Consider the following 15,749-nt stretch of genomic DNA (forward strand, 5'->3'; position numbering starts at 1 on the left):
TGATCCTGTCACTTGACACCAAATTTGAAAATATGTATTTATCTTTTATGATACTGATTTTTAGACAAGAATTATAGCTTTACTAATTAAATGCTAAATTATTGATACATTCCTTCGAAGTTATCTTTCTGGTGTTTGTAGTAAGCTTATCATTAATTTATCTGGTACAATTTTGATGTTAAAAATTATATTTCTTAAATAGAAATATATCTGTATACATTATATCTTTAGAGTGAGCTAAAGAGGATGGTTCAGATTTACTTAGAGCGATACTGAATTACTTTTTCCAATAAAGATAGCTGTAATAGTAGCTTTGAATATACATATCAATATTTTAGTTAAATATACATTCTTAAAACCATAGAAACTAATTCAGTAAATATCTCTACTAATAAGTTCGTTAATCTTTGGACCAAGTATATGTCAGCTTAGTATGATCTACTGAGAGCTAAATTATAGTCCAATTATTATTTTTTTATAATGGGTACTTACCTTTATAAATAAAGTTATCAAGCCAAGTTGATCAATTAGTGGTCGAGAGGTAACTATTAGATCAATTTCCTTTTAATTAATTAAGTGTTGAGCTCTTAGTTTGTGACAATGCTATTACTATATTTGGTAAAGCACTAACATGCTGACTGATGGTAGATATTCCTAAGCACTTCTAACCATCCTTTAACAACCCATTTGATACCAAAATTTTAAAAATTATTATTTATAATTGACACTCTGTACAATATTTTATTACTCAAAGTAAAATGTGTTTCCAAAATTTCTACTCAAAATCACCGCTTGGGGGTAATTTCACCCCATCCAAAAATTGGGACAGTGGGTCTGGAAAGGTACTGGTAAATATATTAATATTTAGCCAAGCTATTAAATGACAAATCAAAAATGTAAGCAATATGGCTGAAACTTAAGAGTACATGATATTTCATGTAATCAAAATGGTTAAAAATTAGTCACAAATGCACATCCACATCTAGGGTAAAGCTTGAGTTGATGACCTAAAGGTTTTGTCATTTGTAATCTTTTTTAGATGTTTATGTGAAATCTATGTCAAACTAAAATACCCCATTCCTACTGTATCTAATGTGTTCTTGGTATATGTAAATTTACTGAGGCACTTACTCATATGCATTATATGAGACACTTAGAACTAGAATGGCCCAACTCATCTGCTGTAATTTTGAAAAATCCTCAGGGTAGATGCAACAAATTTTTGTCAAACTGCTTTAGACGAAAGAATCCTTTACCTTTCTGCAACCAAGGTACAGATTTTGATAATTATCAGTTTTATTCTCAATTTTCACCATGAGGGATAGTCCTCTCAGGTTATCAATGCTTCATAGATCCAAATAGGGACTACTGAAAATAACTTAGGTAAATCCAAGTAACATGTTGATTTTCTTATGAGACAATTCAAGAAAATAAATTAACAACTAGATAAGAATTAAAATAAAGGAAAACAGTTGGGCAATTCCAGGGAATTAATCAATTTAATTGGCTGACCTCATTCCTGTTTTATCTTACCTTTTACTCAATTTTTAACATATATTTCTCTCAATCTAAAAATAAATGTTTAAGCAAACATGTGTATATCACTACACCAAGTAATGTCTGTAAGTCTGAGCAGGCATACTTAGATCTCTTTCTTGCTTGTCCATTTTCTTAGATCAAAATTTCCTTTTTTTAATTTCTTTGAAAAATCATTTTAGGCTTAATGTGTTCAAACAAAGTTTTTTACAATGATATGCTTATTATCGACTGTTGATTCAAAATGAGGAAAAGATTGTCATGGATGTGGTAAGTGGAGTAATGAACAGAAATAAATTAATGTTTCAGCCTAAATTTAAGATCTCCATCAGATCTAAAAACAAAATGAGATACCAGTATAACAAGAAATAATAATATAAGAAGGTATATAACATTGAAATAGTAAGAATCTATATAAAAAATAGCTAACATTGAAAATATTAGAAAATAAAAAAACTTGGGAAGTAGAAAAAAAAAATTGAAAAACAGTGCTCCTTGTAAAAAATGAAATTAACATTATGAGAAATATGCGAAAGTAAACTATATACATAATATAATGAAAAGTAAAATTAACAAAATTTGTATACCAAAAGTTTTCAATTTAGTAAATCTTCAGAATATAAAAAAATAAAATATAAAGTTATATAAGCCAAAAGAGTCATTAGTAACTATGATAATGATAAGATGTGGTGAATATTACTTGATAACGCGGATTAGGGAAAAATAATTAGAAAAGAGTAGAGAAGAAGAGGTGTAAAAAGAAATGAAATGTGAAGAGCTTAACAACAGGTGTGGCTGATTTTATATATATTTTTTACCGCACCCACAATCATTTTCTCTCTCATTTATATATATCTACGGTTAACTGTTAACTTATTATAACCGATTATTAGATATTCGCCTTTGTAAAATTAAAGATTAACTAAATTGAAAACTTTTGGTATAAGAAATACAAAATTTAAAAAAATTGGAATTGGCTCTCTCACAGCCAAGTTGTAGATGTGATCCAATAAAAACAAATATGACCAATACTAAACATATAAAAAAACGTTATTTAGAACACAGATTGTATTTCATAACCTAAATGAAACTAAATATATTGTATAAAACATTTTCTTTGTGTTTCGGTGCTCCCCCATGTAAACCTATGAATCCTAAAGTCAAAAAATCCATAATCGGACCGGAGATGACTCAAAATGTTTTGCCATTACTGACAATAAGGAATGTTACCATTTTATGTTAGCTATTACCAGTTTGTGATGACAGTATTATACATTCCGCTTATTTATAGAAAATTTATTAGTTATGGAAAACATATTCTGTTTTGTCATAAATATATCTTTTGTATATAAAGATTAAATATTTATTGGTTGTTAAATCAGTATTGGCTTATTTTTTATTCCTTTTACTCCCTCAACTCTCTCTTTCAGTTTTAAAATACGTTTATTTTAATGGTCCTATTTTACTAAATTTAGTTTTTTCAATATAAGTTTTCTAAATGTGTATGATTCTGATTAATTTATTTTCTCTGTACCATCGGAGAAGTAGGGTGTGCTGGCATGCCCTTGTCTGTCTCACAGAGAAATTGAAGCCGAAAAGAGTAAAATTTATCCTTGAAGATGTGGCCAAGAGTGTTAACCTTAGCGTAATTGTGTCGGAAGTGATTCCTGTTGAGGTGGGTTGTATACAGATGATATATACAGTGGATCCTAGATATTTGAGAAACTTTTACTACTAGTAATTGCGACATTTGCATTTAAATACTTCTACTACTGAGAATTTTCAAACCAATGTAATTGAGATTTTGCTAATCCTGACCATTCCATAATCTGAACTACTCCTTTAAAAACAAAATTGAAGATTTGATTTTATGTATACATGTATAGTGCATCTAAGATGAGTTTGCCTGTGGGTAAAGGGAGGGGAGAGATGCACAGTGGCAAATATTCTCCTGCCAACCCCTGCTCTTTTTTAGGTATATTCCAACCACCACTTTTGACTGTCTAGAACTGACATGAAGCCTGCGCACTACCTGTTTTCCCTCCCAAATCCTCATACTGCGGGGTTCTTTATAACTTCCTCACTATTTTTATCTTCTTTTTTCAAAGTTTATTATGTGTAAATTATCACTTTTCTGTATATTTCTATTGGATATGTAATTATGTATAGCATATCCAAGATAAAGTTGCCTGTAGAGGAGGAAACTCATGCAACCCCACCCTATCACAAACCCCCACTACCGGGAACAAACCAAAAGGCAGTCTGGAACTTGGTAACACCCAACCAGTTCCAGATTGGGGAGGTACTTGGAAAGCTTCCCCCCTATTCTCAGATTATTAAATTATCAATACCTTTGATTGGAACTGTTTCTTATTTATTCCTGTTTTATTTTGTTGGCAAATATATTCACAAATCTTTTCTAAATTGCTATTCAAGAACATAATATCTTCCAAAAAGTCATTTTTGAGATTTAATAATCATTGTGTTCAGAAAATAACTGCCTCAATTTTACTTTGGCATTACCAAGTTATCTTGGAACAAAGCTTGCGTTCCCGGTAAGAGGGGTTTGTTATGGTGAGGAGAGAAGGAGCTAAAGTGGAGGTGGGGGGGTATGCGAGCTCCTTCTATACAGGCAAACTCATCTTAGTTGCACTTAATTAATCTTAGGACACATAATTAATTAACAGCTACATGGTTCTGATTTAATAAAACAACAAGCTTATCAAAATTGAATTTTATTAGATAATTTGTTGAGTTAACAAAATTTTAGTGTGGCAAATTCTTCAGAAAAATACTGCTTCCCACGTATAAAAATAAACTGCCTCAAAATCCCCTAAAATAAGTAAAAAGTTAATTAGAATTGTTTCAAATAATAAATCATTCATTAATGAACATTAATTGTTAATATCAAAATACATTTCATTAACTCATTATGAACAGTAGTTCCCTGTGAATGAAAAAAGGAATATAATAATTATTTGATTTTTGTGAATCAAATAATTTTGATTTCATACACAATAAAATCGCACCTTACATTGTAAAAAAATCTATGTTATTTAAAGAATAAGATTATCCAGGATTCAATTAATTACCTTTAATAAAAATTATTCAAAACAACAAATATACACTGCTTAATTAATTAAATAGTGATAGGATTTATCAAAATTTGATTACTCATTTATGCTTCAAAATAAAAAAAAAGAAAAAGTCAATAGATCTTTTTCTTCTGCAAATCTATGGAGATTCTCGTTCCAGAAGAAAAAGACTTCCACTGGCCCAAAACATGAAATTCTACTCCATTAATGAAGAACAGCTATAGATTGCAATTAAACATATTTAGATGCAGAATAAAAATTCTCTTCATTGGAATGTTAATTCTACAATAAAAATTGACCTACCTAGTCAACATTCCTCCCAATGGTCCAGTGAAGGAGATAAAAAGGTTTTATGTTTTACATAAAAAGTTTTTCTCCAATAGAAAACAATTAATTCACATCGTTTTTCCATTTCAGACACTTTTTAAATATTGCTCGATCAGACTATCTTAAGTCTCCTCTTCCCGTTTTAAGAAAATATTTTAAAAGTGATATAGGAGTGTAGCTTTGGGTCTTGTCAGGAAAAATGGCCTTTTTTTTTTTGAGTCATGATCTCTTGCAAGATTATGACATACATACATTGACAAACCTACTCGCTTTAAGTGTCTGTTTTGTACTTCAGATAAGTAAGGCTACCACAGAGGGCGGGAGAGGAGGGTTTCACACTCATTTTCAATTTCAGATGCTTTTAAAATATTTCTTGATTAGACTATCTTTAAGTCTCCTCTTCCTGTTTTAAGAAAATATTTCAAAAGTGATACAGGACTGTCGTTCTCTAGGGGTCTTAGTGGGATGGGTCCTGTCGGGGAAGATGGCCTTCTTCTTTCCTCTTCCCTTCCTTCCTCTTGTGAGGTGATATATCGTACATCAATAAACCTACTCGTTATACTATTGTTGTTTTTATACTTAATAAGATACTAATTGTTTATATACTAAGAAACATCAAAATAAATGTAAAGAGCACAGGAATGTATACTGATTGTTAACAAACTTGTTTTTTGGGTAGCAGTTCTGAAATTCATACTTGGGATCACCAAAAGTTTGAAAAAAAAAAAAAGGAAACCAAGATGTCAGGAAAAACATCAAGGTTCATCACTGAAGTTACATTGAACAAGGCTCTATCCTTCCTCAAATGAATTATTACTCTAACTACTTTAACAAGACACTTCTGAAAGCCCAATCACATGATTGAAATTAAGCACCAATTACACAATTACCACCAATACACTAAATTAAATTAAATTTTGGCTCTATCTATAAAAATTATTTTGAAGGCAAATGAAAAATTATTGATGATGGATTATTCTGGGTAACTCATCTCATATCAAATGTTTTCATTCAAGCTCTATTTTCCACTGAAACACTACATCCAAGAGAATACTATACTTGCTAACCAATATTACAATGCACAACACCATATTCTTGTAACATGGCTGATGAAGTAACTTCTAATGAGAAATATAAGCATGCATGATTAATTAGAACATAAAAACTAAAGATAATATTCTCTTAATAATAATAGATGGATGAGTTTTAATGTACTTAGTGTTTTTGCCAAAATTAATTTATAACACTATTACTACATAAATAATATTAAATAGAATAAATAATCACTAAGAATATAAAAAAGAAAAAGAAATTTTAAGAAAATTATGTTACTTAGAATGTTTCATGATTTCCCAATTTCCTTCCACTTCTAATTCAGGTGATATTTCAACACCTTCTTCAGTGACTGTTGCTATTTGGAACTATAAAAGAAAATAATCAGTAAGAATATATAAAGATATAATCGTTGAATATAATATAACAAATAAGTTAGCCTATGATAAAAAGTTAAAAAATACAAAAAAATTTTATTCTGACTTCCACCCATTAAGTAAAATTATAAAAAAGTTCATTATCACAGGTGAAGATTATCAAAAGGTTGACAGCTATCAAATTATTAAAAAACAAAAAAAAATATCAACATTCCTACTTTTCCAAACAAAAACAGACCTGAGGTGAAGGATAATTTTTTTAATAAATAATTATTTTTATATCATGGTATATATGTTTTAACTTTTTTTTTTTTTTTTAACTAAGATCAAAACTGGATCAAGCACTCATCATTGATTTAGACCATATACCGATTTACAAACAACTGAAGGCATATTGATAGTATCTAATTTAAATTTTGTAGCATGAAAATATTTATATGTTTTATCTATGTACCTCTGATTCACGATCAACAATATATTTAAAATATTAAAAAATTTTAATTGACAGGTTTTATTAATTTATCATAACTAAATATTTAATAAAAAAAAACCTTTGAAAGGTCAATATTACATTAAAATTAAATCTTGTTTAATTTAAATTAGCTTAAATTTATTTTATAAAAAATAAAATACAATGAAACAATACATCCTGACTAGGAAATAAAAAGTAATCGATGATTAATACCTCATAAAACAATAACAAATAATTCAAAACCAGGCTTTAATACTTACTTTTGGAAGTGATTGTGTATCTCTGTAGTATAAAATTTCCATGCACTTTTGGAGGGCAGCATGGGCTTCTTGTTTAGTCAAATTTCCTTTGCCTCGTTCAAACACATCCCGCAAAAGTGGAGTAGCGAGATATCCACCCATACCAGTTGCTACGCAGCTGTCTTCATAACTCATACCTAGTTTGTCTACAATTCCCAGGAAGCTGAAAATAAAAATAGAATTATTTCTTGTTTTTATTTCAATTAATTTCCTCAATAGGTGAGACAACTTGAATAGTAATTAAGAAAAACAAATATTATAAACTTGATAATGATAATTATAAAAAATAAGTAATAATATTCTTTGTTTCTTCTGGGATAGGTCCTGTTAGAATAATATAACAGGCATCGAAAATAAGCTTTAGTGCCTTAGTATAAGATACAAAATTTTAAAAATAAAAATGAAATTATTAAATGTCACAACAATATGTTTTTATTATAAACATTTGCCAGTTTTTTTGTGATAAAGCTCGTATATTAATAATAAAAAAGAAGTAATGAATGTGTTGTTGGAAGTGTGCAAATCTCTTTTGTTGAATTTTTAAAAAAATAAACCTGTACCACTACAATCTGAAAGGTTTTTGGTGCAGTACTTAGCAAGTACTATTCCTAGATCAGTGATTGAAGAAGGAAACAATAAGGCCAAAATAACACTTAACAACCAGGTTTTTCCTCTGATGTCAATTAATTTTCATTCTTCAACTGTATTTGATACTTTTCGTCACATATACCAACTATTGTCAGACCAAAATGTTCCAAGGCTAGAGGTGGGGCAACATTTTTATGTATTATCCCCTTCCTTGTCATCTGGTGTTTAATGAATGGATGGATGATCATACAGTGAGGAGATCAAGGGCATAGGTAGCTTTTTTAATTTTTAAGACTTGAAAAACTTATTATATAATATAATAAGTTTAATGAATCTATACTTAAATATTTTTTATGCTTAGTATATTTAATTATTGGGGTTATAGTTGTAATTAAGACACAAAATAATTTATTAGAGGTAATTTTTCCTCAACTGATCAGTTTTTGGGACATGATGGAGATATCAGCAAAAACCTTAATCTGACCACTGAAGTCAAAATCCATAAGCACCTGTAGTTATTTAAAGTTCCACATATTGACTAGTTAAATATTAGCTATGATAAAAACTCACGGTCCATTGTTATCATATCCAGCAACAATAACATTGTTCCATAGGGGGTCGAATTTTGACCTCCTGTTATACATGAGGCGGGTCAGCCAAGTATGAAGAGAAAAGGCTTTTAAGGAGAAACTGTCATCTAGAATTTCTTCACTGATACTGAAATTCAATTAATCTCATTATAGATAATTATTTAGAAAATATCCTAATTTGAAGACAACATTTTAATACAGAAAGATAAATAACAGATAATTGAGAAAAGTGACAAATAGCTAAAAAAGCCTTTACTTTGATTTGTAAATAAAAGATAAAAAAATTACACTTTTTGTTGTATTAACTCTCTGATGTATTGAAAATCAGCATAATCTCCAGTTGTTGTTATTACAATATTGTTATTAACTTTGTACAATCTATCGAGAGATTTGAAACGATTTAATGATCCATAATATCCACCAACATCTGCAGCAATAGCTACACCATTATTAAATTTAATCCCAACCACAGATGCTGTTGTTGTCATAGGATATCTGAAACAAAGAAAAAATTAATTTTCATAGAATATAATAATGTATCATACATGATAGTACAAAAGGAGAAATGAATTACAAATCAATTAACAATAGTTTGACTTAAATTAATATTACTATGTCATACAGAATTCCCTAAGTGACAATAATAATAATTAACATTAATATGCAATGATCCTGAAAAAACAATAGTGAGTACAAACCTTATGATTCAAATTGAAGAAAAACAATGAGCGAAGAGTTTTTCTAAAAATTAATCCCAATACATTTCAGAATAAAACTAGAGAACCTCGCTTATATTATCAGAAGTTATGCACATGGTTGCTCAACAGATGGCACCAGTCAGCATTTCCAACTTCAGAGTTGAGAAGAGAAAAGATTTCCAACTTCAATGTTGTTCACCAGATCTGTTGTTTTCATCAAAATTCTATGAAATGTTCATTTGGATTTTTGACAAACTAGTAAAAGTTTTTGTTATGAGTTTACATTAATTGATTTAGTCTTTAAAAAACAACAAAGATACATACTAATTGTAGTAGCATAACAGTCTTTAATCAACTTCATCTTTTCCACAGATGTTAGTAAAAATATATGCAATTCTTATCACAAAAAATTTTATTTATAAATTCCTTTCTAAATCATCTCAATAATTTTATTTATTGATTTCTCAATGAAATCAGCATTCTTTTAATTGAACTCTTAGGTTGGTATTTGTTGTGTCAATAATCCTAAGAGTACAAATAATCTTGGTAAAATATAGAGGAGACCAGGTGACTAGCATTGAGGCATGGAATCTTTCCCCTCCTCGACAGTAAATTAGGAAATTTCAACTGGTGCTATATATAGGGAAGCAAAGTCTGCTCTGCCCTTACACAATTTATAATGAGTACTAAAAATTATTTAGAGAAAAACTATATATGGAATTGGAAAAATATGAGAAAAAAAGATAAAGAGAAAAAATGCACGGGAGAATACATCGGAACCAATATTAACTGCCAAGCTGGGATTGGGACCCCAACCAATTAATCAATTTCAAGTATAGATATTTCAAAGGTAAATATTAACAGAACAAGGAATAACACTGGTTTATGACACATCTACAGACTTCATTATGCGTTTGAAAATATACAAAAACACAAAGTACAACTTATCAATGAGTTGTACAGTCAACAGTTTTTTTTAATCAGTTATGTTTGATTTTTAACATTTACAGAATTGTAATTTAAAATTTTTTTTTCCTGATAAGAACATCTACTACTTCATTTTCAGTCGCATTTTTTTTTCTCTGACTTCACTGGTTAATCTTAAGAACGGTTAATGTGTGGCTTGTTAACAGAGGTTCAACGGGTTAGTATTAAAAAAACAAATAAGAGTAAGATATGCGTGCTTTATTTATTAATTGAAAAATGGAAGCACAAATGTGCTGATAGGCAATGACTAATGGTAAAATATTTTAACAGAAACAAGTAATAAGTATCACTGATAAGCACATAATGATCCTGGTACTAGTCACCAAGATGACAGATGGATGGGTTCTTACAATCAGAACAGAGACAATAATAGTTCTTGGCTACAACCTTAGACAATCAAGAGATTAGGATTTAGGCATACCTGGGTCTCCTACTGAATAGGTTATAATAACAATCTGGTTTAAACTAATGGTCATAATCCTAAATCAATGAAATGATATCTTATAATAATCAAGTAATTGAAAAATGTGTTGGTTTCTTTTTATATTTTTGTAAATGATAACTTAACATGCTTTGGTAAGGATTTACAATGGTTACAAATAGAAATTAAAACACATTAAAAACCTGTATTTTCCAACATGTACAAACACACAAATGTATCAATCAAAAACCCTCAAACTAAATATAAATAATGGGAAAACTTACAAAGTTCTCGTTAAAAAATCCGGAGCTTTAATGATTTTAACTTGATTATCTTCAAGTGTGTTGTCATTATTTCCGATAGAATTATGCCCAAAAGTTCTTGAGGCATCAGCTATATTCAACATCTTGAATAAATTCTCAAGACTATAGTAACAAACTTAACTGATACCGAACTCAATGACTATTCAAACAAGTTTAACGAAGTCATTGAGTATCGATCCGTTCCAGCAAAGAGGTCATTGCTGTTTGAAAAAATTTTTACGTTTTAAAGTAGAAAGCTCAAATTATTTATTAATGGCGAATATAATTAAATAGGTCCACTAATAAACCATTACTCCTATAATTATAATGCCCTAACTAATTAAGTTTAATGTTTACCTTGAAACTGAAATTCTATTTTGAGATGGTCAGACTTTTTTAAAAACACCTTTAGTTAGTTCTTCTAGTAGGAGCTCGAGAGTCACCATCCCCACTAGGACCTGATCTGCTTCATACAAAGTTCATTCATTACTTGGGCCACCATACTCGCCAGGTATTCCATGTAAGGTGTCATATTTACGCCTATACCTAACTTATTGTCATGGTAGATTAGCACCTCATTTGGACGAATTCTGATACTTTCTATGCCTAAGTTTTTAGGGTTTGCCAGATTAGTCTTGCATTTAAGGATGGCTTATGCCTTGGCATCGGCCATCTTCATCTTCTTCCCCTCAGACCATCGCGATACTGTGCTGGCGCATTGTTCGGCTTCTCTCTTGACCCCAGCTCTCCTACTGAAGGCCACCACAGGAGTTTGATTGTCCTCGTAGGCAATGGCAGGAAACCGCTCAACTTTCAACACATTTAGTAACTCATTGGAAACAAGCTTCCATAGTGCAGACCCAAGAATATCCCTGTGTAGATCTCCTCTCTATTGAAGCTTCCTCCTCGTAATAGGTGCCCCTAATCTTTAAGCGCCTATGACCTGGAGGTAGCTTTTAACGAGGGTGTATAGGTTGTTGGGGGTATTGTCCCTCTGTAGCACGCTTAAATATATCAAAATATTATTCTTGAAAGAAGAAACACTTTGCGCTGAGAGCAAGAGAGATGATGTATGCGGAATGCCACCCACCTCCGACTGGTCAATACTTCCTGGTTGTATTTTACTATTTTATATACTAGATTTCCCTAAATAGTCAAATCTCAGTTTTTTTGTAAATAAATTTCCTCAAATTTAAGTGTATCGATCCTCGCCATCACTTGTATACTTAATGATCAAATATAGTCTTAATGAAACGTTACAATTTATAGTATACATAATATACAAAAATAATTGTGTCTAACACAAACAATTTTTGTTACACACGAATATTATAGCTCTGAAGTATTTCTAAAGTGATTATTGTATAAAACCCAAACTGCAAGATACAAGCCCTAATTTCTTAATATTGATATTCTTTTAATTTTTAAATAGTTATAAAATGCACCAAGAATATAATATACATAAACTTAATTATGTTCTAAGATTAGGTCTATTCAACCTCATAACTCCTTGCAGTTTTAAAAACTGTTTCTGATTAATCTTATCTTTTATTTTACGTTTTTTAGACCGAGTTTTGATTTTTCCAGTTCTTACGAAAAAAAATATATATTAATTTTAACCTTTTGAGAATGAAATTGTATTATTTCTAAATCATTAATTGATGCCTTTCAGATAGTTAATCAGTATCGGACATGTTATGGATTAAAGCATTACATACTTCCAGCTGTAGATTTATATGTAACTCTAATATCAAAGTCTTGACAAGTACATTCAAAAGATCAGTTATGACAGATGAAGTTTCTAAAGCTCAAGGAGCTTCTGCTGGTGGTGATACGATATTCGGAAAAATTTTGAGAAAAGAAATTCCGGCAAAAGTCATTTATGAAGATGAAAAGGTTAGTTTTATTTTTGCTGTCATGAATTTTGTGAATTGAAGTTTAGTGGAAAACAACCATACTAAGTTGAAGTCTTAATTTTTATTTATTTATTTTATTTTTTTTAGTGTATGGCCTTTCATGATGTTAATCCTCAAGCCCCTACTCATTTTTTGGTAATACCTAGGAAACCTATTACTGGCTTATCACATGCAGAAGATAGTGATGCTGAGGTATACTTTTAATTTTACTTATTATGCCTAAAGAAATGTAGTAGCAATTATATTTCTTTAAAATTTAATTGATATTTATTTTCTTTTAGATATAGTCATTTTGACAGGTTTGCATAAACAAAATAAATTATTTCAATTATAGTTTTAAAATATTAATGAATTTGTGTTGATAGTAGAAACCGCTTATACTGCTCATGAAACGTTTAATTGCTATGGATGGAGATTATGATTTACTACTACCATTTCCTTAATTTAATGATGCACACAGTGTAAAGAGCTCTTTTAATCAGTTTTCCAGTTCACATATTTTCTCAATTGTAGTTACTATAACTTGGATAGTATATATAACATTAGTAGTTGGTTTTAAAAAAAATTAGCACTCAGTTGAGGTAAAACTGATTTCAACTCCGTCATGCTACTTCACCTAGAAGGGGTGTGATTTAGTGTTATTAGACTGATATGTTTATTTGAGAATGACTAGTACCTCTCTTCATTTTTACTTATGTCCATTCCATTCAACAGCAAAAACCATAATGAAAGGTTTTTGGAAGATTCAAAGCTTGAAATCTCTCAATTATTAGTAATTAATTTAAAAGTCAATTTTCTGCCTATTTGAACGTCATTAGGAAAGAAAAAGATATCATGTTGTAATGTATTGGAAACTAGCATGTCCATTTCACATTTCAAAAGTAAGAAAAAAAAAGGAGAGAGATATTATCTCAGCTTGACAATTCAGTTTGTTATTTGCTTACTGTAAAACCTAAGTTTTAATTTTCAAATAGAATGTTGATTGTTAGAATAATTCAAAATGAAATTATTGATCAATTTTTTTTTGCAATTGCTATTGACATAAACATAGGTGGTTCTGCCTGGAAATCAGTATATGCTTCAAGTTTATGTTTACCTAAGAATGTAGTAAGTAAATATTTGTGATATTCAATGTAATTGTGCTATTTTAATTTTTTAGATATTCCCATTGTCTGTAAGAAAGGTGATAAAGAATTTATCTATCTCTATAATTAAAATATTAAAGTATTGTTTTAATATATATCATGGCTTTATTTACTCTGATAACAACGTAGGGATAATTACTTAGCCTTTATCTGTCACTGATTTATAATACCAATTGTTTAGATTAGAGTTAGATAAATTAATAAAAGAGTCTAAGAATTATAAATAAATATATTTTTAAATTGTTTAAATTAAATAATTATTATCCAAGCTAAGTATCAAAACACTCTTTATTAGCTCTTTAAAAGTGTCCAATTCGACTATCCTTAAGGACAATCTGTTAAATAAGAGCTTTAAATTATACATTCATTTTTAGAAATTTTTGCATACAACGTTATTGTTAAAAATTAATATATTATTAAAGCTATTATTTAATAGGTTGTCCTTGAGGATAGCCGAGTTGGCTGAAATGTTGGACTTCTAAAGAAATACTAAAGAGTGTGTTAATACTTAACTTGGATACTAAATATTTTATTTAAACAATAATGAATCATCTCAAAATAGTGAAAAGATCATATATATTTTTAAATGTTCTTTTACTGTGACATATAAAGGATTTAAATCATCTATTCAGCTATTGTACACCATATGTACCAATTTTTCAGATAAAATTTAAATATTATCCTGCTGGAAAATTTAATCAGAGTAAATGTCTAAATAATATTACTACATGTTTTACTTAATAAAGTGAAAGAACTATAATAATTTAATTCAAATGAATTTTAATTTTTTCATTGGAACACTTTTGATAATCACAGTTTGAGACATATTTAAGACACATTTTATTCCTTATTTACGTTTTTATGAAGATTTTCTGCCTTATTTTTTTATACTGGCTGTTTTCCATCATTTGGAACATTCTAATTGACATACCTGGCTTTGGTACCCGTGTACCAGTGTTCTATAAAAGGGTTAAAATGAAGTTCTTCAGAATGTTAGACAATAAATCCATCAAATTAAATCCTAATCTATTGTTGGAATTTCTGATTTGTTCCCATCAAGCTATTTTTTTTTTTAAACGTCACTTAGACCTTCAATTCCAATCTAATGTGTTATACTAATTGTATCCGTTAATTGTTTATAATCTGAAGTAACATTAGCTGAAGCAGTATATTATGAATATACACAGTTGATGGAATTATTTTGAATCAACTAAATAAATTCTGAAATAATTTTTAATAAAAAAATATGTACACTATTAATTATTTAATATACTTACAATATAATGCCTGATTTTTTAATGAATAATTGTGTATAGTAAAACTGAATTAATATTTGAAATTATTAATTCTAGTGTAGCCTCATGCTTTCATCTTTTTCAGCTCCTTGGACACTTGATGATAAAAGCTAAACAGCTTGCCAAAGAAGTTGGACTTGGAAACGGATTCCGTATTGTTATAAATGACGGTAAAGATGGGGCTCAGTCTGTTTACCATCTACACATTCATGTTCTTGGAGGCAGACAGATGCATTGGCCCCCTGGCTAATCATTTGCATGCATTAAATGCAGTTATTTGCAAATATGTTTGGTGACTTCAAAATAATTTTCTGTGGTGGTTTATTTGTTATAATAAATACTGTTGGCAATTATTTTTTATTTCTTAATCGCTTCCCCTTCATTCTTTATTGTTAGTATGGAGGAGATTCTCATTTTTCAATTTAGGACCAACTAGTAAAACTTTATCAAATTGAGTTTGTTTCTTGATTTTATATGTTTCATTGGTTTATAAGTTTTCTTGGAGTTTCTTTAATATAGTCCTCACAAATGGCAAGCCAAACATAGAGAACAGTCTCACTCATGCAAAATTTTTTTAAAATTCAAAGACCACTTTTTTCGAGAACTGCTTAATACTTTTACTGGGTACCTAGTGACAGACAAGTCAGG

At 29.4% G+C, this 15,749-nt stretch overlaps 2 protein-coding genes across 2 annotated transcripts; one reads left to right on the forward strand and one right to left on the reverse strand.

Annotated features, from left to right (window-relative positions):
• Nucleotides 1–4,255: 4,255 nt before the first annotated feature.
• On the reverse strand, nucleotides 4,256–10,934 carry Prosbeta7 (proteasome subunit beta type-4). Its single transcript, XM_014420283.3, has 6 exons — nucleotides 10,728–10,934; nucleotides 8,626–8,832; nucleotides 8,318–8,464; nucleotides 7,121–7,322; nucleotides 6,291–6,379; nucleotides 4,256–4,369 (listed from the first exon to the last, which is right to left on the reverse strand). The coding sequence occupies exons 1-6, from the start codon at nucleotides 10,847–10,849 to the stop codon at nucleotides 4,360–4,362; spliced, it is 777 nt and encodes a 258-aa protein (XP_014275769.1). The 5' UTR covers nucleotides 10,850–10,934; the 3' UTR covers nucleotides 4,256–4,359.
• Nucleotides 10,935–12,318: 1,384 nt separating this feature from the next.
• HINT1 (histidine triad nucleotide binding protein 1) lies at nucleotides 12,319–15,454 on the forward strand. The gene is made up of 3 exons (XM_014420284.3): nucleotides 12,319–12,641; nucleotides 12,749–12,853; nucleotides 15,187–15,454. The coding sequence occupies exons 1-3, from the start codon at nucleotides 12,438–12,440 to the stop codon at nucleotides 15,349–15,351; spliced, it is 474 nt and encodes a 157-aa protein (XP_014275770.1). The 5' UTR covers nucleotides 12,319–12,437; the 3' UTR covers nucleotides 15,352–15,454.
• The last annotated feature ends 295 nt before the right edge of the window (nucleotides 15,455–15,749 follow it).

The sequence above is a fragment of the Halyomorpha halys genome, unplaced genomic scaffold (genome assembly GCF_000696795.3).
Source record: "Halyomorpha halys isolate HHAL.00 unplaced genomic scaffold, Hhal_1.1 Scaffold265.1, whole genome shotgun sequence".
Lineage (NCBI taxonomy): Eukaryota > Metazoa > Arthropoda > Insecta > Hemiptera > Pentatomidae > Halyomorpha > Halyomorpha halys.

Bases quoted from the DNA above. Each gene is read 5' to 3' on its own strand.
- Prosbeta7 (XM_014420283.3), bottom strand. From the start codon at position 10,849: ATGTTGAATATAGCTGATGCCTCAAGAACTTTTGGGCATAATTCTATC. The intron at 8,465-8,625 runs GTAATTTTTTTA...ATTGAATTTCAG, and splicing joins GAGTTAATACAACAAAAAGT to TATCAGTGAAGAAATTCTAG. The intron at 6,380-7,120 runs GTAAGTATTAAA...TTTCTTTTATAG, and splicing joins ATACACAATCACTTCCAAAA to TTCCAAATAGCAACAGTCAC.
- HINT1 (XM_014420284.3), top strand. From the start codon at position 12,438: ATGTTATGGATTAAAGCATTACATACTTCCAGCTGTAGATTTATATGT. The intron at 12,642-12,748 runs GTTAGTTTTATT...TATTTTTTTTAG, and splicing joins TCATTTATGAAGATGAAAAG to TGTATGGCCTTTCATGATGT. The intron at 12,854-15,186 runs GTATACTTTTAA...CATCTTTTTCAG, and splicing joins CAGAAGATAGTGATGCTGAG to CTCCTTGGACACTTGATGAT.